Here is a 26,719-nt window from a genome sequence, read left to right on the forward strand (position 1 = left end):
TAATTATATAGTAAAAAAAAAGCTTGTGAATCACATAATTAATGTCATAATTATTGCCCTTAGATTGTCCAAATTTTCATTATATTATACAAAATCCTTGTAAACACTCTAGAGGTCACAATTTTGTTTTAGATTTTATGAATCTTGGTTATAATTTTTATTTTTGTAAGCAAAGTTTGATGGTTTGTAAGGGGGGGGGGTCAACTCAAAATATAGGTCACTAGGTCAAATCTTTCAAAAACAAAAACACTCCATATGCCAGAGTTTTGGTTCAGTAATGATGAAACTTGACCAGGATGTTTGTCTGGACAATATCTAGGTCAAGATTGACGTTTGATAAAGATTGAATGAACCGACTCCTCTCAGGTTAGCGAACTAGGGCCATCTTGGCCCTCTTGTTCTTAGTCTAACTACATGACTTACAGATTCAGTTCAAAGTGTTTAAATTCATTGATTTTAAGTTACAGGCCTTTGATAATTTTCTGTTAAATAACAATTGTGCGGAAATTTTTCCAAAACGCTTATAGAAACTTAAATTATTTTTGGTGTGTGAGTCTATCTACATAGCTTTCAGGTCAAGTTTGTTATGGCCCATTTATTTTTGACAAAGGTAAGGTCCTTGGACTAACAATTTTCTGCTTAACAAAAAACTGCTTTGTGGCTTCAAAATGCAGTAGGGGGCATTGTGTTTTACAAACAAAACTCTCGTTAAATTACCACTAATACAGTGGTGTTTATAATATGTTATATGTCATACTGTGTATTGTATCATACAACCAGCAGAGTGGTGTATACAATATGTAACATGTCTTCTCTAAAGACGTGCACTTAGCCTGTTCATCAAACAGCATGGAAGGAATGAATATTACAGTTAAAATAAGGTTGTTTGTTTAGCTCAACTGATCAAGAAGTATTTTAACATAAACATTTGCCATCAGCCTCTGTCTGGTGTCCATTAATGTGAGGTGTCAACTCTAAGATCGCTACAATCTGTAGAGGTGACATTTTTCATCCAATAAGGATGAAACTTGGTCAAATTGTTAATCTGGACAAAATCTAGGCTTGGTTTGAATCTGTATCATGTGTCAGAACACTAGGTCACCAGGTCCAATCTTAAAGAAACCTCCACTCCAGAGGCCACTTTTATGACTCTATCTTGATGAAACTTTGTCTAAATGATTCTTTAGACAATATCTTGGCTCATCTATGAATCTATGTCACTTTGTTTTTAATGTTACTTTTTTTTATGTCTGTGTCCCAAAATTCGGCCACCAGGTCAAATTTTAGAAAAACCTTGTTACAAGTGTTCAGATGTGTCTAAAAACTGGGTCACCAGGTCAAATCTTTAAAAACAAAACTTGTTATCACTCTAGGGCCACATTTATGACTCAGTCTTGATGAAACTTATTTAGAATGTTGGTCTTGACAATATGCAATTCTTCAAGTGTGGATGAAAACTAGATCACATGGTAAAGTCTTTACTTGTTGGTGTCAGTGATCTCGGGTGAGCTTTTAAGGGCCATCATAGTCGTCTTGTTTTACACAAGTGACATCATTATGTTGTATGCTTGGGTTATTATTTATTATTTTAGACATACATGCTAGCAAGTGACAGCATTATGTTGTATGATTGGGTTATTATTTATTATATTAGACATACATGCTAGCAAGTGACAGCATTATGTTGTATGCTTGGGTTTTTATTTATTATATTAGACATACATGCTGGCAAGTGACAGCATTATGTTGTATGCTTGGGTTATTATTCATTATATTAGACATACATGCTAGCAAGTGACAGCATTATGTTGCATGCTTGGGTTATTGCTCATTATATTAGACATACATGCTAGCAAGTGACAGCATTATGTTGTATGCTTGGGTTATTATTTATTATATTAGACATACATGCTAGCAAGTGACAGCATTATGTTGTATGCTTGGGTTATTATTTATTATATTAGACATACATGCTAGCAAGTGACAGCATTATTTTGTATGCTTGGGTTATTATTTATTATATTAGACATTCATGCTAGCAAGTGACAGCATTATGTTGTATGCTTGGGTTATTATTTATTATATTAGACATACATGCTAGCAAGTGACAGCATTATGTTGTATGCTTGGGTTATTATTTATTATATTAGACATACATGCTAGCAAATTGCTTTTGAATGATTTGCATGTTTTTCACTGATATCATAATTATCTAGTAAAATTCATGTAGGAATTACAGATTCTTACAGGTCTATTTTCAATCCCAATATTAAGGTCATTTTGATATTCCAGCTGTAGCCTTGCATTAAGATCCCATACCCACATTCCATGAAGCATGCAGTTTCTGCGAGTGTTTTACCTCGTATTTGGGTGATGCATTTTTCAGAGGGAGTTCCCAGCAGTAGGGAAATATCCAGCTTGAAGAAGTCCTCATCCCGTGGAAGTTTAAAAAACATCCTCACATCCTGTAAGCACTTTTAACCACTGCACTTTCCCAGCATTTAACAGTGTTATCATCAGTATAGTATACAATCATTTGTTACGCTCATACCACTGATGCAGTATTTATTGTAATACTGTGATTTTTGCCTTTTCATTATTTTCTTGGTCTTGTGTGCATGTACATGTATTTTGATATATTTTGCGTGACATTCATAACAAAGTCCTCAACAAGCTACAAAAGACACAGAAATATTTTCTAAATATAGAAATAACTGTTGTGTTGATCACTTCTTGTGTTGCCTTAACCAACCACCTATTAGAGGCTCCTTGTTGTGGCTGCAGTGGCCCATTTGGTTTTAGTGCACAATAAATTCAGGAGCTTTTATGCAATCAATAAACAACTTCAGAAAAGTGTAAGAGTTAACATTAACTAAGGTGAAGATCATTTTCAGCACAATTGCTATTACTCTTAATTACCCATTTACGCATTTTGACACTTTTGTAGTCCCTTAAAAAATGAAATTAAATTGAAAACCTTTCTAACTAGATTCAAGTTTTAAAGGTTTCACTTTCAACCCTTAGATACTGATGAGCAGCAAACAGCGTAAAACCTGAATGGCCTGGTTGCATATAGCCATTTTCATTGTATTTTAAGCAGGAAAGGGTAAAGCTTAATCATGCAACACGTCTGAATTTATAATCTTTTTTTGCATGAATTGAATAAAGCATGCTTTATAAACTTTCTTTGAATTACACCAAACATCATTATACGCTTGCAATTCATCAAGGTTTCCATGGTTTCAGCCCCAAGTCAGTCCAGTCTTGGATCCATCCCCCCTGCTCCGCCTCTACCGCACATGTTTACAAGCTCCATGGAGACGACCTCTCACCTTGACCTTCAATTGCCCGGCAACCGTGTTCCTCGGGCTGCCTCTAGCAACACCATCTCGTCCAACCTGATGCTGAACAGCGTCTATAAGAACGTGTGGAAGGTGCTGCTGCAGTTGTCGTGTGACCCTGACCCCGGCGTGAGCCGCATGGCGAAAACTCTGGTGGATCTTGTGAGAAATAAGGTGCGTAAGGATTTCAATCTTTGAAATTAATTGGGCAGTGCTCTGTGAAAAGGGGTTTAATGCATGTGCGTAAAATGTCATCCCAAAATAGCCCGTGCAAGTCCGCACAGGCTTATCTGGGACGACTCTTTCCGCTTTTATGATATTTTTTGTTTAAAGAAAGTCTCTTCGCATAAAACAAGTTTATGTGGAAAGTTTCGTCCCTTATTAGCCTGTGTGCACTGCAGAGGCTTATCTGGGATAACACTTTACGCACATGCATTAAACACCTTTTTCACAGAGCGCTGCTCAATTGTTTTTAGGAATTAACCATTACTTTATTAGTTTCTGTATTATTTTATTTACACACATATGACAGACAAGAAAAAACTTTGCAACTACTACTGTTCAAGACATTGTTCAAATAAATTGCATGTTCTTACTTTAATTGTCCTGGACACAACTGTAAACTTAGCTTAACATTTTGTTTTAGAAAATGATATCACCTATTGTTAGTTGGAAGCTCATTAAACATGCTGTGATGGATTGTGTCACATGTTGCAGTCGACAGGTCAAACGAGGCCAAGGCAGGTGTCTATCAGCTGTTCCTCCAACCATTCTGTGCCCTCGAGTCCCTCAAATAGGTCACAGCATAGCATGCCAGTCAGGTAGGTGATTTGCAGAATTTGAGCTTATGGTGCCAGTGTTTTTTTCAGTTTTGGGGGAAGGGGGTCGGGTCCCCTGAGGGGGGGAAAATTCGCGGGGAAAAGGGGGAAATTTCTATGCTTAGCTAATAACAGTACAAAATGAAGTTTTAACACTATAATTCACCATACAGAGGGAGAAAAACATAATTCAAACTCTTTTTTTCATAAACATGCTATGTTCATGTCCAAAGTTCAACATTTCTGGGCTTTTCAGCGAATTTATCAATTATTCTGGTGACCTCCTCTTCACCAAGTCTCTCCGTGTGCAGACAAAGTCTGATCAGGGACTCCAGTGTAGCTTCCCCAAGCCTGTTTCTCTGTGGCGTGCAAAGCAGGTTGAGCAAACTAAACAGTCTTTCAACACTCTCTTCACCGGACGTTTCTGGCGTTTCACTGGCATTTGAAGAAGACTGACTTTTAAGTTGTACTTGTTTGAAAAGTATATCAATTTATTTTTAAGTTAAAACAGATTTGTCAATTTTTTTACGATAGCTTTTGTTGTTGTGCGACATGTTGAAATACGTATGGTTTGCGGTAGATGTCGTAAAGCGAAAGTCGTGATAGTGAACTACGTACGGTTTGCGATAAAGGCTAAAATAAAGTAAACACGCGGATGCAGTTCAGGAAAATTGGAGTAAATTCGTAAAAAAAGACGTATTTAAATGAGGTATTGATTAAAATTGAATAACAATTCGGAGAGGGGAATTTAAAAAATATTTGGGGGAAAAATGTATACTCCAAAAATGGGGTAATGGGGCCGAATAACGCCGAATATTTCATCCAAAAAACCACTGGGTGCTCACCTAGGTTCCAGCTGCAAGCATATTACCTCTAATTTATTATACCCCCATTACCATTGGTAATGGGGGCTATATAGGAGTCACTTTGTCGGTCGGTCTGTCTGTCGGTCTGTCCCGAAATCTTGTCCGGGTAATAACTATGATGTTCATTGTGAGATTTTAAAATCATTTGGCACATTTGTTCACCATAATTGGACAGTGTGTCACGCAAAAGAATTACATCGATATCTCCAAGGTCAAGGTCACACTTTGAGTTCAAAGGTAAAAAAAGGCAAAATATGAGCTTGTCCGGGCCATATCTATGTCATTCATTGTGAGATTAAAAAATATTTTGCACATTTGTTCACCATCACTGGACAGTATGTTGCGCGAAAGAATTACGTCGATATCTCCAAGGTCAAGGTCACACTTTGAGTTCAAAGGTCAAAAATTGCCATAAATGAGCTTGTCCGGGCCATAACTATGTCGTTCATTTTGAGATTTTCAAATCATGTGGCACATTTGTTCATCATTATTGGACGGTGTGTGGCGCAAAAGAATTACGTCGATATCTCCAAGGTCAAAGTCACACTGAGTTCAAAGGTAAAAAATGGCCATAAATGAGCTTGTCCGGGCCATATCGTTTTTGCGACATTTTAAAATCATTTGTTCACCATCATTGGACGGTGTGTCGCACAAAAGAATTGTGTCGATATCTCCAAGGTCAAGGTAACACTTTGAGTTCAAAGGTAAAAAATGGCCATAAATGCTAATGGAATAATAAATCTTTAAAAATCAACATAAATTAGATTCTCTTGTTTTGTGAAGACAGCATGCAAAATAGTCTGTGTCAAAGCGCGCGTGGGGGTATACGTCACATCTGTGACAAAGCTCTAGTTTTAATTGGAAATTCACATTATGACTCTCCGCCCGAAAATTATGTGCCCAGTGATATTTAGTTGGGGCACTCTTGTACAATTTACTTGTTTCTACACTATTTCTTGTTTTAATTTTCAAAATTATGTATATTTTTATTCGTACACATTTCAGGGCTCGAATAACATTTTTTCAACTCGCAAAAAATTGCGAGTTGTTTAAATTTCAACTGGCATTTTTTCTTTCCAACTCACAATACATGTTTAAAAAAAATGCATCCTTTGGTAGATCTTAACTCGAAAAAATAAAGCCCTTAACTTGTAGTGATACTGTGGTAACAGATACACAAATATAAAACTGGTTGTTATGTTATGTGACATCTTAATGCCGGGCTAAGCCTTTATTTGTCAGTCAGCATTCCGCTGAAACATGACTGGCATGTATGTGCCCCGACCCGGGATCGAACCGGGGACCTCTGGATTTCCAGCAAGCGCCTTATCCACTGAGCTACGGAGGCACTAGTTCTGGTAGAAGTAGGTTTATTTTCGCCACAAAAAAGCTCATTTTTTTAGTAGACAACATTTTAAACGTCATGTGACTAGTGTTATTAAAATAGTCGGCAGCGTTATGAACTTTGGTCACGTCCAGTGTACAACGTTTATTCACAAAATTAGGTTTTCTTTTTCATGTTAGCTATTGCTGTTCTCAAATTTTAATTCTAACTGAGCCGGTCGTTAATTTCTTTAGGTTTATGTTTTTTTCTCCAAAATATATCGAGTATGATAAAGGCAGTATTTACATATCCAGGAACAATTATGCCCCGGAGATGTACTGAGAAACGGGCATCGACCGAGAAATAAACTCTCGCAGACAAACCAGCCAGATTGACCTCCCTTGCAAACAATGCTGTTGACAGATTAAAACTGTCACATTATAAACTTAAAATATTATGATCGATGGCAACGACCATAGATAGACCACTGTATCCTCCCGATCTTCAGACAATTATTTTTTGTTAATCTGCACATTTGTTTGCTTTTCCCCAACTCGCAAAAAATGGCGAGTACCTCAAGTGTGCACTCGCATTTTAGACACGTTTTTTTTTTATTTACTCGCAAATGGCCTGTTTGCGAGTGTTTAATTCGAGCCCTGACATTTACATGATAAATGTAAAGTAGTTCTACTTAGGCAAGTTAACCTTTGCCTTAAAAAAGTTTGCAAACATGACCATAATTGTTTTTGTCCTTTTTAGTCGCATCCCTCTGTTAATGCATAACATGTAAACAAGATTTTAACATGACATGATTGCATACGTTTACCAGAAAGTTTATTAAGTCACTTTTATGTTTTCTGGTGTAGTACGCCACCACAGGTGACCCTGACCAATGTGCTGGATGACCCTGCCGACCCCAGACCCATTGGGCGTGTAGGTTCAGGGGTTGGCCCCTCAATCAGCAATCCCACCAGCCCCTACCAGTACACACAGTTCACTCGGTCCAGGAAACTCTTTGACAAGGGACCGAACATGGTAGGCAATGAGTGAGGGTGTTAGCGTTAAAATACTGTATCTGCTGAATGTTTCTTTATAAAATACATTAAGTTCATGCTTTACTGTTTTTGTGTTTTTATGTTTAAATTTGTTTACAAGACATCCTTTCATCAGTTTAACCTTCACTGTATTGCCTATGAAGTTCCTAATATATGAAACGCTAGTAAGTGAAAACCTATTAAGACAAATATTCTTGGCTTTGTTACAAAGCATACTGTTGTTTGTTAATTTAACCTAAGCACTGGCTTATATTTATTGTTATTTTATGTTTTTGTGAGAAACATATGGTAAATGAGGTCCTTATGGATTCTTGAAAAACCTGAAAATGTGTGAAGGTTTAAAATTAACAGAACTCTATTATAGTATATCACTACATACAACAGTGTTAACTTTAAATTCTTTGGAGCAGTGACTGACTGTATGTATGCGAGCGCTGCAGTGACTCACTGTTTGTATAGGAGTGCTGCAGTGACTCACTGTATGTATGTGAGCGCTGCAGTGACTCACTGTATGTATGTGAGCGCTGCAGTGACTCACTGTATCTATGGGAGCGCTGCAGTGACTCACTGTATATATGTAAGCGCTGCAGTGACTCACTGTATGTATGCGAACGCTGCAGTGACTCACTGTATGTATGCAAGCGCTGCAGTGACTCACTGTATGTATGGGAGCGCTGCAGTGACTAACTGTATGAATGGGAGCGCTGCAGTGACTCACTGTATGTTTGCGAGCGCTGCAGTGACTCACTGTATGTTTGGGAGCGCTGCAGTGACTCACTGTATGCGAGCGCTGCAGTGACTCACTGTATGTTTGGGAGCGCTGCAGTGACTCACTTTTTTTTTTGGGAGCGCTGCAGTGACTCACTGTATGCGAGTGCTGCAGTGACTCATTGTATGTATGCGAGCTCTGCTGTGACTCACTAAAAGAATGCAAGCGCTGCAGTGACTCACTGTATATATGTGAGCGCTGCAGTGACTCACTGTATGTATGCGAGCGTTGCAGTGACTCACTGTATGTATGTGAGCGCTGCAGTGACTCACTGTATGTATGTGAGCGCTGCAGTGACTCACTGTATGTATAGGAGCACTTCAGTGACTCACTGTATGTATGGGAGCACTGCAGTGACTCACTGTATGTTTGCGAGCGCTGCAGTGACTCACTGTATGTATGCGAGCGCTGCAGTGACTCACTGTATGTATGTGAGCACTGCAGTGACTCACTGAATGTATGCGAGCGCTGCAGTGACTCACTGTATGTATGCGAGCGCTGCAGTGACTCACTGTATGTATGCGAGCGCTGCAGTGACTCACTGTATGTATGCAAGCGCTGCAGTGACTCACTGTATGCATGGGAGCGCTGCAGTGACTAACTGTATGCATGGGAGCGCTGCAGTGACTCACTGTATGTATAGGAGTGCTGCAGTGATTCACTGTATGTATGGAAGCGTTGCAGTGACTCACTGTGTGTATGCGAGCGCTGCAGTGACTCACTGTATGCATGGGAGCGCTGCAGTGATTCACTGTATGTATGGGAGCGCTGCAGTGATTCACTGTATGTATGCGAGCGCTGCAGTGACTCACTGTATGTATGGGAGCGCTGCAGTGATTCACTGTATGTATGGGAGCACTGCAGTGACTCACTGTATGTATGTGAGCTCTGCAGTGACTCACTGTATGTATGTGAGCGCTGCTGTGACTCACTGTTTGTATAGGAGTGCTGCAGTGATTCACTGTATGTATGGGAGTGCAGCAGTGACTCACTGTATGTATGCGAGCGCTACAGTGACTCACTGTATGCATGCGAGCGCTGCAGTGACTCACTGTATGTATGCGAGCGCTGCAGTGACTCACTGTATGTATGTGAGCGCTGCAGTGACTCACTGTATGTATGGGAGCAAGTGCTGTTAAGAAGCTGACAATTACCCTGCAGGTTGAAGATCGTGATGAGGAAAACAACCACCTCAACCGCCAGTCTGTCCTCATCAGCACTGACTTTTTTGAGTGGAGTTGCAAGCAGTTCCTGCAACCAGTCAACCGGTTGTGTGAAGTAGAAGATCCAGAAAGTGATGTTTTCATGGAGCGCACCTTCAGGTTTGACCGGAACAGTCAGGTTCGGACGGAGGCTTTGGAGGAACAGGCTGTGGCAGGTAAGATGAGTGTTGATTTTTGCTGGTTGTTTCACCTGACTTTTAGTTTAAAAATTTGAGTAATAATTAGAGCTCACTTACACTAATATTTGTATATTACTTAAGACAATTATTTGTTTCATGTTTAACTGACTTTACTTGATCCTTGATGAAAATGTTTTGTAAGGTTCTTTGGTTCACTTTTACTAGACCAGCATGGGACCAATACATCCTTTCCATTTACACATGAGCATCGTTCTCGGAAAGCTGGGCTCAATGCATGTGTGTAAAGTGTCGTCCCAGATTAGCCTGCAAAGAACACACAGGCTTATCAAGGAAGACATTCTCTGCTCTTATGAAATGTTTTGTTCAAAGGAAGTCTCATCTAAACATAAAATTAAGTCTAGGCGAAAAGTGTTGCCCTGATAAGTCTGTGCAAACTTCACAGGCTAATCTGGGACAACCATTTACGCACATGCATTAAGCCCCATTTTCCCAGAATGAAGCACATATAATGAGCTAGAAGGCAGTCACATACCGGATCCCTTACTAGCAGTGTGCAGTATGTTTGATGCATATTTTGCAGGGTTCAGCAGACTTGACAATGAGATTTTTGTGAACAAGAACCAAGGAGTTCCCTCTGTGCTCAAGTTTCATCCATACCAGTCGGAGCTGGCGGTGGCTTTCAAGGATGGAATTGCGTAAGTGGTTGCCGCGGATAGATGTTGGGTAACAATTATATCTGATCGTTTATACTTAATTGAATAAATAGGAAATATTCATATTTACTGGTTATTGTCATTTCTTTTAAAAAATAAATAATTTAACTTAAAATTTAAAAAATTGATATGTTACATGTATAGTTTTTAGCTCACCTGAGCACAACGTGCTCATGGGTTGTGCTCATGGTGAGCTTTTGTGATCACTTTTTGTCCGTCGTGCATTGTGCGCCATCAACATTTGCCTTGTTAACTCTCTAGAGGCCACATTTATTGTCCAATCTTCATGAAATTTGGTCAGAAGATTGGTCTCAATGATATCTTGGATGAGTTCGAAAATGGTTATGTTTGCTTGAAAAACATGGCTGCCAAGAGGCGGGGCATTTTACCTTATATGGCTTTATATGGCTATAGTAAAATCTTGTTAACACTCTAGAGGCCACATTTATTGTCCAATCTTCATGAAACTTGGTCAGAAGATTCATCCCAATAATATCTTGGACGAGTTAGAAAATGATGCCGGTTGGTTGAAAAACATGGCCGCCAGGGGGGCTGGGCATATTTCCTTATATGGCTATAGTAAAACTTTGTTAACACTCTAGAGGTCACATTTATTTTCCGATCTTCATGAAACTTGGTCAGAAGATTTGTCCCAATGATATCTTGGATGAGTTCGAAAATGGTTTTGGTAACTTTAAAAACATGGCCACCAGGGGCGGGGCAATTTTCCTTATATGGCTATATATGGCTTTAGTAAAACCTTGTTAACACTCTAGAGGCCACATTTATTGTCCAATCTGCATCAAATTTAGTCAGAAGATTGGTCTTAATGATATCTTGGATGAGTTCGAAAATAATAATGTTTGCTTGAAAAAGATGGCTTCCAAGGGGCAGGGCATTTTTCCTTATATGGCTATAGTAAAATCTTGTTAACACTCTAGAGGCCACATTTACTGTCCGATCTTCATGAAACTTTGTCAGAAGATTCATCCCGTTAATATCTTGGAAGAGTTAAAAAATGATGCCGGTTGGTTGAAAAAAATGGCTGCCAGGGGGCGGGGCATTTTTCCTTATATGGCTATAGTAAAACCTTGTTTACACTCTAGAGGCCACATTTATTTTCCGATCTTCATGAAACTTGGTCAGAAGATTTGTCTCAATAATATCTTGTTATCTCAGGTGAGCGACTTTGGGCCTTTCAGGCCCTCTTGTTTTTTTCTTTTTATAAATTGTTAAAAAATATGGTCATATAGTTAACAAAAAATAAAGATTTGATTGCAAGCATTGACTTAAATTTGAATGTTACTGTTTAATGTGTTGTAGATTTCTTTGTAAAGTTTGTAAAATAATCACGTTCATGTGAGCCTCATGCTGGGAAATCAGGATTAATTCATGTGCTTAAATTGTTGTTCCAGATTAGCCGGTGCAGTCTGCACAGACTAATGTGGGACGACACTTTGAGCACATGGATTAAACCCATTTTTCCAAAATGTTGCTAACAAGTTAATATCAAGGCCTACATTCTGGTTCATGCCTCCCTGAACACTTAGGTTCTGGAACTGGGAGCAGGGGCCTCGACTAGGATCTCTGTCAAACGGCAACCCCCGCAATACCAAGATTACCTCGCTTGAGTATCTCAACGCCCATGACAACACCCTGCTGCTCTGCGGGTCAGGTAGGTGTGGGACATAGTGAAACTAAATATGCCTTACCTAGATAAATGTGGATATGAGTCGTGTGCAAAAACGGGGTACATGTGTGTTAAGAGTCATCCCAGATTAGCCTTGTAGTGAGCACAGGCTATTCAGAAGCGATACTTTCTGCCTACAAAGGATTTTCGTTTAGAAGAGACCTTTTTAACTAAAAAATTCCATCAAAGCGGAAAATGTTGTCACTTCTAAGCCTTTCCAGACTGCACAGGCTAATTTTGGACAACACCTTACCCACATGTAGACAACACCTTACCCACATGTAGACAACACCTTACCCACATGTAGACAACACCTTACCCACATGTAGACAACACCTTACCCACATGTAGACAACACCTTACCCACATGTAGACAACACCTTACCCACATGTAGACAACATCTTACCCACATGTAGACAACACCTTACCCACATGTAGACAACACCTTACCCACATGTAGACAACACCTTACCCACATGTAGACAACACCTTACCCACATGTAGACAACACCTTACCCACATGTAGACATCATCTTACCCACATGTAGACAACACCTTACCCACATGTAGACAACACCTTACCCACATGTAGACAACACCTTACCCACATGTAGACATCTTACCCACATGTAGACAACACCTTACCCACATGTAGACAACACCTTACCCACATGTAGACAACATCTTACCCACATGTAGACAACATCTTACCCACATGTAGACAACATCTTACCCACATGTAGACAACATCTTACCCACATGTAGACAACACCTTACCCACATGTAGACAACATCTTACCCACATGTAGACAACACCTTACCCACATGTAGACAACATCTTACCAACATGTAGACAACATCTTACCCACATGTAGACAACATCTTACCCAAATGTAGACAACACCTTACCCACATGTAGACAACATCTTACCCACATGTATCAAGCTCAGTATTCCCAGAGCAAGACTCAGTAATTTAGTCGTGTTCTGAGAAAACTGGGCATAATGCAGATCAGTAAAGTGCCGTCCCAGATTAGCCTGTGCAATCTCCATTGGCTAATCAGGGACGACACTTTCCGCTAGTATGACATTTTTCATTTAATAAGGTCTCTTAGCAAAAATCCAATTTAGGTGGAAAGTGTCATCCCTGATTAGCCTGTGCAGACTGCACAGGCTAATCTTGGACGACACTACGCAAATGCATTATGCCCAGTTTTCTCAGAACGCGACTCAATTTATTCAGTTAACAACACCCATGTCAAAAGCTGGTTTTCAAACAATACACACTACTTTTAAATTTCTTTGACTCCATTAACCCCTAAATAAAAGAAAATCTCAATGTTGAAATCAAGCAAAATTGTTTACAAATGGTTGGTAAATAAAAGACTATGTAAGTATAACATTTCAATTGATCTTTGAATTTATTATCCCCCGCCAGAGGCGGAGGGATATTGTTTTGGCGTTGTCCGTCCGTCCGTCCGGCTGTCCGTCCGGCCGGCCGGCTGTCCGTCCGTCCGGCCGGCACTTTTGTGTCCGGAGCTATATCTTGGAAGTGCTTTGGAGGATTTCATTGAAACTTCGTATGAGTATATATATGCATAAAAGGATGATGCACGCCAAATGGCATTGTACACCATCTGTTAAAAACAGAGTTATGGCCCTTTGTATCTTGAAAAAATGCTTTTTACTATAGGCACTTTTGTGTCCGGAGCCATATCTTGGAAGTGCTTTGGCGGATTTCATTGAAACTTGGTATGAGTATATATATGCATAAGAGGATGATGCATGCCAAATGGCATTGTATACCATCTGTTAAAAACAGAGTTATGGCCCTTTGTATCTTGAAAAAATGCTTTTTACTATAGGCACTTTTGTGTCCGGAGCCATATCTTGGAAGTGCTTTGGCGGATTTTATATAAACTTGGTATGAGTATATATCCCCCGCCAGAGGCGGAGGGATATTGTTTTGGTGCTGTCCGTCCGGCTGTCCGTCACTTTTGTGTCCGGAGCCATATCTTGGAAGTGCTTTGGTGTATTTCATTGAAACTTTGTATCACGCCAAATGGCATTGTACACCATCTGTTAAAACCAGAATTATGGCCCTTTGTATCTTGAAAAAATCTGTCAGTTTTTTTCATCTGTCTGATTTGCACCCATCCTCAAACAAAGCATATGTTGCGGGGGATATCAATTCTACGAATTTGCTTGTTGAATATCAAGAATAACAAAACTAGTCAACATAGTTAGGGGGAACATATCTTATATTAAGCCTTAAGTATTTACACTGTTTGTGCCTATATCAGATGACGGTTGTGTGCGGGTGTGGAGAGATTACATAGATGAACAGAATCCCAACCCACAACTGGTGTCCGCCTTCCAGGCTATCAATGAGATGTTGCCACTGACACGAGGTTTGTCCATTTCCAGACCACTTGAGCCATGTTTTCACAAAACTTGTCATAATGCATGTTTGGACTGCACAGGCTAATCTGGGACAACACTTTGCCCACTTGCATTAAGCACTGTTTTGCTCAAACACGGCTCATTTTACTAGATTTAGTAAAACATTTTATGTAGTGATGATCAATACTTGTAACATAAAATGTTTCCCACTTCTGATGAGTTGAAAAACAAAGCTGCTACTACAGGATCATACCTTTTCTTACAAAATAATATAATAGTGACAAATGTAGTACAACGGAATTATTTAATTTTCCATGTATTACCTATTGCTAAGTTATGTCCCTGCCACATAAAGACTTCTAAAGATGCCAAAGTTTGCACTACCAAAGTGTGTCACATACAGGAATTAATATTATCATTACCGTCTGGGGTCATTATAATGAACAATTGCACATGGGCATTTTGCAACGGTAATAGTCTTGCCCCGAATAATTATTTGCGCACAATATAATTGATAACTAGGATGTAATTAGTCCTTCTTTTTCAAAAATATTACTAACTGCAGCAATTTAAAGTGAAAATGAGGGTATTTTTCCTCTTCCTTAGATATGTTTGAAGTCACACCTTTGTTGATACTTGAGTTTCTGCTTTGGGAAACGAGTTTTAATGCATGAGCGTAAAGTGTCCTCGAATATTTATCTGTGCAGTCTGCCCAGAATAATCAGAGACAACACTTTCCCATAAACTTAATTATCTCTAAGAAGAGACTTCTAACACGAAAAATATACTCAAAGCGGAAAATGTTGTCCCTGATAGGCCTGCACAGCCTGCACAGGCTAATCTGTGGGGCCACTTTCTGCACATGCATTCACCCTTTCAGTGCGGGAACCGAATTTTGAAGGCCTTTGCAAACAGTTTGGATCCAGATGAGACGCCACAGAACGTGGCGTCTCATCAGGATCCAAACTGTTTGCTATTCTGATAGTATTCTTTGAAAAAAATCGAAGAAAATGCTATTTTTAGAAATTCAGCAGACGACATTTTAGCAGAAGACAAATTTCCCAGCATTCAAAGGGTTAAGCCCCCTATGCCTAGAGATCAGCTCACATGTATATTGTTTTCCAGGGTCAGGTCTCGTCACGAACTGGGAGCAGAACACGGGCAGCCTGCTGGCCTCAGGGGACGTGCGCTTCATCCGTGTCTGGGATGTGGAGAAGGAGTTGAAGGTGCAAGACATCCCAACGGGTGCAGACAGCTGTGTTACGTGTCTGGCCTCTGACATGGCTGGGCGCTCCCTGCTCATTGCTGGTTGTGGTGACGGGACTGTGAGGCTGTTTGACAGGCGTCTCAGTCCTACAGAGTGGTGAGTAGGGTTTTGGGTTGTCGGACATTCAATGAACATTTTCCATGTGTTTTTGTATGTTCAAATGTAATCACTGTTAATTATGGTCAAGTTCCATGTTAAGACTGAATGATGAAATGTTTGATGGAAGCTTATGTGCTGTTAATTACTACTTTTGTTAATTTCAAGGATATCAATATTTTTATCAATTAAAAATTGTTAGTTTTATTACTTAATGTTTATTAACATCATACTTTTAGTTGTGATTAATTAATATTTGACTTTCACATTTTGATACCATTAAAAATAGTATTACCTGGATATCTAATTACTGCTTAAAGCATTCAAACAACAATAAGCATCATCCAAGAATGTGTTCCTTTGATGTGACTTTATCCACATATCACTTCGTCACTTTGTTGTGACCCAGCTGTTGTATTTCAGCCGTGTGATGACCTTACGAGAGCACGGCCGCTGGATCGTGAAAGTACATCTTCAGAAAGGCCCTGATGGGAAGATTGTTACTGCAAGGTTGGCACATAATTACTGCGGTTTCAGAAGCCAAAGAATTACAAAATAAGAAAAGCTATAATAAAGAACCAGTTCATCTATATTTTAAAGTTTAATAAATTGGTTCAAAGATGTTTACAATAATAATAATTGAAATAATTTGTGCAAATTTATTGATTGAATCATCATGATTTAAAAAAAAAATCAAAATAATTCCTTTGGCCTTTACAGCAAATGTATATTTCAACTCAGGTTAATTTTGTAACAATTTGTTTCTAGTAATGCTGGAGACGTCCGTTTTTGGGACCCACGTTTCACTGAGAGTGTGAGGTCCATGACGCTGCAGTCAAGTTTTACTGCTGTAGACATACATCCAAGGGCAGATGTCCTCGCTTGGTATGCAGTGGAGTGCTATGTGAACCTCTTTAACCCTTTACACCTTATAAACGCACTTTGATCTGTTTCCGTTAGAAAATCTAATTAAATTAAAAATCTTCTTTCCTAGAATAAAGTTTTAAAGGCTTCATTACTAACCTTAAGATACTGATGAGCAGCCAACAGCATAAAACCTGAACACACTGCAAGTTACTCGCAGGCTGTTCTGGTTTTATGCTGGTTGCAAAAGCCATTTTCACTTTGCTTCTGATGGGGAAAGGGTTAAACCAAGTGTATCCTTGTAAAAGTTAACAGTATTAATCACAAAAATATCGAAGAGGAGATTGCAGATAAGATGTGTCTATGTTTGATGCTTAGAATAACAGATCAGTAACCTACTATTTTTATTTGCAAAATTCCATAAATTTTATTTAGAAAACATGAAAATAAAACATAGCGCTTTTCAAACATCTAAAAAGCTTCTCCACTCTTCATCTCCACTCAATTGTATGAGCCTTGTTCTGGGAAACCAGGCTTAATGCATGTGTGTATAGTAGAACCCCAGATTACACTTTGCAGTCCGCACAGGCTAATCAGGGACGACCCTTTAAGCCTAGACTGGATTTTAGTTTAGAAAAGACTTTTTTTAAATAAAAAAATCCAAACAACGAAGTGTCTTTCCTAATAAGCCTGTTCATACTGCACAGGCTAATCTGGGATGACACTACCCTCATGCAATAAGCCCCGATTTCCGAGAACGAGGCTCAAATGTTGAAAGCAAAACTTTACGTCTGATTAGCAGGTGTGTAAAGAAAGGTGGCTATCCCTGAGAAATGATACTACCTCCAGTGTACGTTGTTTTTACCTCAGTCGCTTTCAGAACCAGTACATTGGTGTGTACAACCAGTTCAAAGAAGACACTTCCTTTTAACAAAAAATGACATAAAAGCGGAAAGTGTCGTCCCTGATAAGCCTGAGTGGACTGCACAGGCTAATCTGGGTCGACACTTTGCGTGCTAGCATGACACCTATTTCCAGTTTACATTGTTTTCACTTCAGTGGCTCTCAGAACCAGTACATTGGTGTGTACAATCAGTCAGGGGACTCATTGAGCACTCTCAAGTACCATGATGGCTTCATAGGCCAGAGGCTCGGGGCAATCACTTCCCTATCATTTCATCCATACAAGGTAGGCCAATTCAAGAACATTGGTTAGTATCAATGTATGACTGAACAAAGGGAGATTTTCTATTCTGTCTAAAATGATACAGCTGTGTTTTCAATGGAGTTAAATATTGCTAATCACACTCATTCTAACCCTTTACCACTTAGATACGTATTTAAACGTGTTTGTAGTCCCTTTGAAAATCAAATTTAATTAAAGAACTTTCTTACTAGATTCAAGTTTTAAAGGCTTTATTTCCAACTCTTAGATACTGATGAGCAGCAAACAGCATAAAACCTGAACAGACTGCGAGTTACTCGCAGGCTGTTCTGGTTTTATGCTGTTTGCACATAGCCATTTTCACTTTGCTTGTAAGTGGGAAAGCGTTAAGCTTTTATTCCGTTGTTTTTTGTATGTTTACAGGTGAAATTGGCAGCGGGAACTTCTGACTCCTACATCTCTGTGTATTCTGTCAGTATGAAAAGAAGCTGATCATTGCTAAATGAAGAATTGAAACAGACAAAAACTCAACAGACATAAACTGTCAAATCATGCACTTAATTGTTTGTGCACTACAAGTCAAAGAATGCTTCATGTGATCATCAGACATTGATTGTGCTAGCACAGGATCTGGCATTGTGATATGCGAGTAATGTGATAGATATTGTGATAGTGCTAGTGGTGATGGGGTGTATTCCCTCAGGTGACCTAGATATGAATAGGCATTTATCAGTGGAAACTGTAGTAAAACAATGATCAGATCATGCTATCTCGGGCGATGGCATGGTATGATCTATACAACAAATTTCACACTGTGTGCTTGTTTGGTGTTTATCACAGAAAAAAGTGCGATTCATTTGCAATCTCTGGGTAGATCAGGTCCAAACAAACATAAGCTTTGGATTGCATGGACAGAAAGGGTACAAATCTGAGTATGAAACTGTCAATAGCTATGTATCCAGAAAAGCGGTTATTTGTATGTGGAAAGTAAGCCGAGTAAACTTACGTGAGTAGATGTCTTACAGAGCCTGTGATAGCCTGTATGCCCAGTATCAGAGGCAATCCATGCATCTTATTGTCTGTTCTGTCAATGTACTGTATTCATTGTGAATGAGCTCTGGAAAAACGGGGCTTAGTGCATATGCCTAAAGTGTCTTCCCAGATTAGCCTGTGCAGTCCCTACAGGGACAACACTCTCAGCCTTGACTGGATTGCCATTTAGAAGAGACTTTCTTTAAAGTAAAAATACCATAAAAACACTATGAACATGCACTAAGCCTGGTTTTCCCTGAGCACAGCTTATTAATGTAGTAGTATCCCAGTGCCCAGCGTGAGTCAAACACAGGTACAGTCCACTCTCGTTATCTCGACATCGGATATCTTGATTTTCTCGATATGTCGAGGAAAGCTCAATGTCCCACCTTTTTTCCTTCTTTATCTATATTAATAAATATCGCATTTCTCGATTTTTGTTATGTCGAATAATTCGATATCTCGATATTAAAATTTATCCCGAGTCCCAATTTTACATGTATTTACTGTGGTATTTACTATTTTATCTCGAAGTGCGAATAACTGTCCTAGTGTCAGCAAAGGTGAGAAAAATTTTCTTTGATACTTCGCCGTCCTGCTTCTCCCGGCTGCTCCCGATCCTGTGCTGTAGATAATTGATCCGTTAATTGCATCAATGACCACACGTGTGTAATGTCGTTAGCCATTAACACTTGAGTAAGGCCTGTCACTTTGACTATCACTTTAACTTCAATTAACTGCAATTAATACACAGCCTGCTGAAAGATTAATTGTTTTTACAAACAACATTCCAAAATGCATTGAGTTATATTTTTGCGTATATAAAACGTCGCAAATTTGCAGAATGTTGTTCTTTCCTTGAACTCCAACAGTCATTATCATGGCTAACTTGAAAATCTAATCGATTTAAATTTGCATTTAAAACTAAAAAATGTACATGTACAGTTCAGTGTTCCAGAACGTGATTTACGCATGTTCAGATGGACAACCCTGGTCTTGATTGGACGTCGATTGCATCATAACTTTAAATAGCAACATTACCGGATATTAACTCGACAGTTTAGAAAAATGATAATCGCATGTGTTCATGCAATTCTGTAACACTTAAAACAACGTCATTTAAAGCATTTAAATAGCAAATGTAATTGTGCCTCGTAAAAACGCATATATATCGGGTAATAGATAGGTTAGTAGAGAGTATTATGCCACACAGTGACGGCTTTAGTTAGACCACTTAGCAGGTATTTAGATGTTAAAAACAAGGTAAATTTTCGTCTCTTTTTTTCTTTGAAAACGCCTAATTGGATATCTCGAACTCTCGTTATCTCGATATTTTTTCTTGTTCCCGCCGACTTCAAGATAATGAGAGTAGACTGTACATGTTTACTGTAACAATTAAACTTGTGTGACTGACCATTGGTCAGTTTAAGGTCAATCAAAACTTAAAAAGCCAACTTCGAGTTGTTACAACTTTTTTAAGCCAGCCTAACCCCTGTGTGCAGTTATCTGAGTATGTATACAGTATTATTGCTGCATTGTGAATTATACAATTGGCAACAATAGAGGCATTACAGGAATACAATATTGAAAAATTGAGACTGGAATGAAGAAAGTAATAATCGTGTGTATTTGCTTCCTGCATTTAACCTTATTGGAAGATCTAGAAATTGTGTTATTAAGTTTTAAGAATTGTATATTTGTACATAGCTGTAAGTTGAAAGCTTATTTATTGTATGCATGCTACTATTTTAAGTGGAAACTGTTTTCTGTTTCTATTAAAATTAAAATATTTTTTTACATATTCCTGATATGAAGACATTTTTTTGTTTTTGATCATTCAACATACTTTTTTAATCAAAAACAGGTGTTTTGATGCCTGCTTTTGGTTAACAACGGGCCATTTTGCCTTGTATATATGAGCAGCACGTCAAGGAAACTAAATGGTTGCTAGAAGTATTGCTCCAGATTAGCCTGTGCAAAAACTGACATCTGCCATACTTGAATCAGAGATAGGTGGGGAAAGGTAATTAAAATAGTTTCGTTACAAATGCCTAACACATGTAGATTCAGGCAGTCATTTAACTCACAACCCCTTGCAATGACAATTCAGTACTTTACAAACTGAGCTATATATTTCTGTTGGACATCATCTTATAAAAAATTGCTGAAATGTGCTGTTGTATTACCGGTTATTTTCATTTTTAGTTCGACTATTATATATGAAATATATATAGTGGATCTATCCTACTCACCCCGGCGTCAGCATCTGCGTCTGCGTTAGCGTGCAAATGTTAAAGTTTTCATAATACCCCAAATATTTTCTTTGTCCCTTGACATATTGCTTTCATATTTTGCATACTTGTTCACCAACATGACCCCAACCTATAAACAAGAGCAGACAACTCTATCAAGCATTTTGTTATAATAATGTCCCCTTTTCCACTTAGAATATGCAGCAAATGTTAAAGTTTTCTAACTACCCCATTTATTTTGATTGTCACTTGACAGATTGCTTTTATATTTTGCATACTTGTTTACCAACATCACCCCAACCTATAAACAAGAGCAGACAACTCTATCAAGCATTTTTTCATAATTATTGCCCCTTTTATACTTAGAATATGCATATTATTGATAAATCTATGTTAAAGTTTGCGTACTACCCCAAATATTTCCTATATCCTTTGACATATTGCTTTTATATGTTGCATACTTGTTTACCAACATGACCCCAACCTATAAACAAGAGCAGACCACTGTATCAAGCATTTTTACATAATTATGGCCCCTTTTACACTTAGATAATTGAACATTTTGCTTTAATTGCCATAACTTCTTTATTTATGATCACATTATATTATTACTTTGACAAAACACTTACCTGAATACCACAATGGATTCCACCCAAACAATACCCCACCCTACCCAGAGTCCCTCTCACCCCCTACCCCCCCCCCCATTTTTTTTTAAACATCATTCAATAAATTACCACACCCCACATTATACCCCCCCCCCTCACCCCCACCCCTTCTAACCACCCCCCCCCCCCATTTTTTTTTTAAACATCATCTAATAAATTTCCACACCCCACATTATACCCCCCTCTCACCCTCCACCCCCCCTACACCCCCCATTTTTTTTTTAAACATCATCTTATAAATTACCACACCCCACATTATACCCCCTCTCACCCCCCCCCCCCCCCCCTCCCTACCCCCCCCCCCCCCCCCCCCCCCCCCTAAAAAAATTATTTTGTTTTCCTTTTTTTATTTTTGAAAGATCGTCTAATAAATTATTAAATATGAACAATTTCCTTATGATGGCTTACGTTATGCTGTCAAGCACTCGAATAGTTGAGCGCGCTGTCCTCTGAAAGCTCTTGTTACCTTAAGCCCATCGAAATACTTTTTCATTTTTTTTTACATATTTAGGGCATTTAAATACTACAAGTAACACAGGTATTTATTGTTTTCTCGCTCTCTTGTTGATTGTTTTAAAATAGGGCTGTGACTGTACTGTGTATAAATTATACATTTATTAAAAATATGAACTAATTAGGAGATTATCCATTAACCAATGTATTCATTTTTACATTCCCTGTGTTTTGTAGTGTTAAAATTAATTAAAAACACAACTCATTTTCTTACATTTCTTTATTTGTACAGAAAATGCTTTTAATTATGCATGTACATGTATACATGTATGTGCATTTTAATTACTATTCAGATATATTAATTACTCGCATTTATAAAGCCTTTAGATAAAGGCGAAATGTTCTGAGACTTGACCAAATATGTTACACCAGATAATTTATTTGGACTAAGAAAAGACTTAGCTGTACACTTTACAATCATGGTCCTGAACATTGGACTGTGTAACAAACAGAACAGCAAAGGAAACCAGCCAAATGAATTATGTATGACATCTTAACAATATTCTTTGAGTCTGTAACTTCCGTGCAGTTATTACTAGTCTTTAGAATAAATTGCCTGAATGTCTGCTGCTCCTTGAGACAGTGGTTCTCGCAAGTCAGTAAGTCCTTTTTTAAAAAACAAAGGTCAAACTTAAGCATTGTTGCTGAAAAAGGTCTTGAATTGTGCTTCTAGAGTCTTAAAGTGCTGGTAGGAATAAATAAATAATTTTAATTAACTGTTTAACTGTCATATACATTGTTGCATGAATAACTTCTAAGAAGAAGCTTATAATTTGAGATTAAATTTTAAAATACATGGTTATTTTTTAAGTTTTTCATCAAAGGTGTTGTTTGAATTTACCTTCAGTGCTACCTCTAGTTTTAGTTGCATTTGAATCCAGTAGTCCATTAGTCTGTCAGAGTGTTACTTTATGATACAAGAATTTGTTAATGTTTCCAATTTATAGAACATAAAATCTTTTAAATTATTAAAGTTTGAGCCACATCATGCAAAAATGGGTCTTGTGCAAGCTGCTGTCCTCGAAGCTCCAGACCAGCCTGTGCATTTGCAGTCCGCTAATGAGACCAGGAAAACCTTAAGTGACTTCATAGTTGACAGTGTAGCTTCTAACCATTTGCGCAGATTGCTCTGAACTGGTCTGGTCGCATGTCGTCGTAAAACCCATGGCGCTGCTTATACAAGCGGCGCTCTGTGAAAAGGGGTTTAATGCATGTGTGTAGTGTTGTCCCAGATTAGCCTGTGCAGTTCACACAGGCTAATCAGGGATGACACTTTCGCCTAAACTTGAGTTTTGCTAAGAAGAGACTTTCTTTAAATGAAAAATATTATAAAAGCGGAAAGTGTTGTCCCTGATTAGCCTGTGTGGACTGCATAAGCTTATCTTGGGCGACACTTTACTCACATGCATTAAACCCCTTTTTCACAGAGCACGGCCCATATAATGACACTAAGGGTTGTATGTTGTATTTTATTTTGCATAATACTTCATATACTTCTGTTGATATATGACTCGTGTATTAAAGAAGGTTGTTATTACCAGCCCATGTGTCTGTCGTCACTTCACCGTCTATTACCGGTAATAGGCTCAAAGTTATCAGTATAAATATGACCAGCCAATGTGTCTGTTGTTTTAACCTCAGGTAAGCACATATGGCAGTCAAGAAGACTTTGCGATGACCTGTAAATAAATTCTGACTTACACACCGCATGAGTTGTCTATTGATAGTTGACCTTAAACCTTTATCAGTCAAATGATGGGCACAAGTTACCAGCGTGCTTCAAATCTAGTTTTCAACATTGCAACATTTTTTTTGTGACATTTTCTTTTTATTAAAGTGACCGTCAATTGCTTTTGACGACAAAAGAAAAGTTCTAAAATACTGTTTTTTTTTTTACAATTATTACTTTATATTGATAAAAATATCACGACTGGTATATTACATTACTTGAAAAAAGTTCATATTTACGGTATATTCGGTAATAAAATTTCGCGATGTGAAATGGAAAGTATATCACGAAAATAGGTGACATAATAATATACACACTATAAATAACGCAAGTAGGTTGATCATTTTATATATACAAGAGGGCCAAGATGGCCCTAGTTCGCTTACCTGAGAGGAGTCGGTTAATTCAATCTTTACCAAATATCAAACTTGACCTAGATATTGCCCAGACAAACTGCTAGTCATGATCAATGTACCAATGAAGTTTCATGATCCTAGGCGTAAGCATTCTTGAGTTATCCGGAAACCATTTTTCTAAGTTGAGTCACCGTGACCTTGACAGCAATTGTGTGAATACGTTTTTTGGCACTGTGACCTTGACCTTTGACCTAGTGACCTGATAATCAAGAGGGGTTATCTGCGAGTCATGATCAATATACCTATGAAGTTTCATGAGCCTAGGCATAAGCGTTCTTGATTAACCTTCAGAAACCTTTTACTATTTCAGGTCACCTTGACCTTTGACCTAGTGACCAAAAAATCAATAGGGGTCATCTGCAAGTCATGATCATTGTACCTATGAAGTTTCATGATCCTAGGCATAAGCGTTCATGAGTTATCATCCAGAAACCATTTTACTATTTCAGGTCACCGTGACATTGACCTTTGACCTAGTGACCTGAAAATCAATACGGCTCATCTTCAAGTCATGATCAATGTACCAATGAAGTTTCATGATCCTAGGCATAAGCCTTCTTGAGTTATCATCTGGAAACCATTTTACTATTTCGGGTCACTGACCTTGACCTTTGACCTAGTGACCTGAAAATCAATAGGGGTCATTTATGAGTCATGATCAATGCACCTATGAAGTTTCATGATCCTAGGTCTAAGCGTTCTTGAGTTATAATCAGGAAACCATTTTACTATTTCGGGTCATCGTGACCTTGACCTTTGACCTAGTGACCTGAAAATCGATAGGGGTCATCTACGAGTTATGATCAATGTACCTATGAAGTTTCATGATCCTAGGCCTAAGCGTTCTTGAGTTATCATCCGGAATCCATTTTACTATTTCGGGTCATCGTGACCTTGACCTTTGACCTAGTGACCTGAAAATAAATAGGGGTTATCTGCGAGTCATGATAAATGTATCTATGAAGTTTCATGATCCTAGTCATAAGCGTTCTTGAGTTACCATCCGGAAACCATTTTACTGCTTTGGGTCACCGTGACCTTGACCTTTGACCTAGTGACCTGAAAATCAATAGGGGTCATCTGCTAGTCATGATCAATGTATCTATGAAGTTTCATGATCCTAGGCATAAGCGTTCTTTAGTTATCATCCGGAAACCATTTTACTATTTCGGGTCATCTTGACCTTTGACCTAGTGACCTGAAAATCAATAGGGGTCATCTGCGAGTCATGATCAATATACCTATGAAGTTTCATGATCCTTGGCATAAGCGCTCTTGAGTTATCATCCGGAAACCGACGGACGGACCGACATGAGCAAAACAATATACCCTCTTCTTCGAAAGGGGGGGGGGGGCATAATGAGAAAACTGCCCCACTCCCAGCAGCCATGTTATTCAACTGACGGGAACAATTTTTTAACTCAACTCTCGTATCAAGGAAACAAATGTTCTGAGCAAATTTCATGAAAATTGGGCCAAAAATGTGACTTCTACTCTGTTCACATGTTTTCACTATATACATATAGAGAAAAATGCCCCGCCCACTGGCGGCCATGTTTTTTCATGATCCTGACCATTTTCAAACCGTCCGAGATATCAATAAAACCAATGTTTTGACCAACTTTCATGATGATTGGGCAAAAATTGTGACTTTAGAGTGTTTACAAGGTTTCTCTATAGCCAAATAGGGAAAACTGCGACTATATACATATTGAGAAAAATGCCCCGCCCACTGGCGGCCATGTTTTTTCACCGATCTCGATCATTTTCGAACTCGTCCGAGACATCAATTGAACCAATGTTTTGACCAACTTTCATGATGATTGGGCAAAAATTGTGACTTCTAGAGTGTTTACAAGGTTTCTCTATAGCTGAATAAGGAAAACTGCCCCGCCCACTGGCGGCCATGTTTTTCAACGGATCGGAACCACTTTTGAACTCAACCAAGATATCATTAGGACAAACATTTTGACAAAGTTACATGATGATTTGGCATGAAATGTGACTTCTACAGTGTTTACAAGGTTTTTCTTTTTTTTGACCTATTTTTTGACCCAGCATAATCCAGATTCGAACTCGGCCGAGATTTCATTGGGACAAAGTTTCATGAAGATAGGACAAGAAATGTGGCCTCTAGAGTGTTTATGAGCAAATGTTAACGGACGGACGGACGGACATACGATGGACAAAGACCGGTCACAAAAGCTCACCTGTGTGTTTTGAAAGTGTGTATTCCTTAATGATGTAATATTTCGTACACAACAGCAAATAAATTGTATATACATACAAACAAAATTGTTTGCAATTTTTCAACCATGTAACATTATATCAAGTGCATATTTGGTGTTTCATCATGTGAAAAACTGGATAATCTC

At 38.5% G+C, this 26,719-nt stretch overlaps 1 protein-coding gene across 4 annotated transcripts in view; it reads left to right on the top strand.

Annotated features, from left to right (window-relative positions):
• LOC127866545 (regulatory-associated protein of mTOR-like) overlaps positions 1-20,936 on the top strand; it is a 44,111-nt gene extending 23,175 nt beyond the window's left edge. For 2 of the 4 annotated variants that reach the window (XM_052407156.1, XM_052407157.1), the window contains exons 17-29: positions 2,387-2,467; positions 3,247-3,515; positions 4,059-4,162; positions 7,216-7,384; positions 9,335-9,551; positions 10,117-10,231; positions 11,800-11,924; positions 14,243-14,350; positions 15,468-15,705; positions 16,129-16,215; positions 16,474-16,590; positions 17,629-17,758; positions 18,158-20,936. In XM_052407156.1, coding sequence (XP_052263116.1) covers positions 2,387-2,467; positions 3,247-3,515; positions 4,059-4,162; positions 7,216-7,384; positions 9,335-9,551; positions 10,117-10,231; positions 11,800-11,924; positions 14,243-14,350; positions 15,468-15,705; positions 16,129-16,215; positions 16,474-16,590; positions 17,629-17,758; positions 18,158-18,226 — 1,829 coding nt within the window. In that variant the 3' untranslated portion in view covers positions 18,227-20,936. The remainder of the gene's footprint in view (positions 1-2,386; positions 2,468-3,246; positions 3,516-4,058; positions 4,163-7,215; positions 7,385-9,334; positions 9,552-10,116; positions 10,232-11,799; positions 11,925-14,242; positions 14,351-15,467; positions 15,706-16,128; positions 16,216-16,473; positions 16,591-17,628; positions 17,759-18,157) is intronic. The other 2 variants (XM_052407158.1, XM_052407159.1) reach the window with 1 other exon arrangement.
• Positions 20,937-26,719: the final 5,783 nt, after the last annotated feature.

The sequence above is a fragment of the Dreissena polymorpha genome, chromosome 2, assembly GCF_020536995.1.
Source record: "Dreissena polymorpha isolate Duluth1 chromosome 2, UMN_Dpol_1.0, whole genome shotgun sequence".
NCBI lineage: Eukaryota > Metazoa > Mollusca > Bivalvia > Myida > Dreissenidae > Dreissena > Dreissena polymorpha.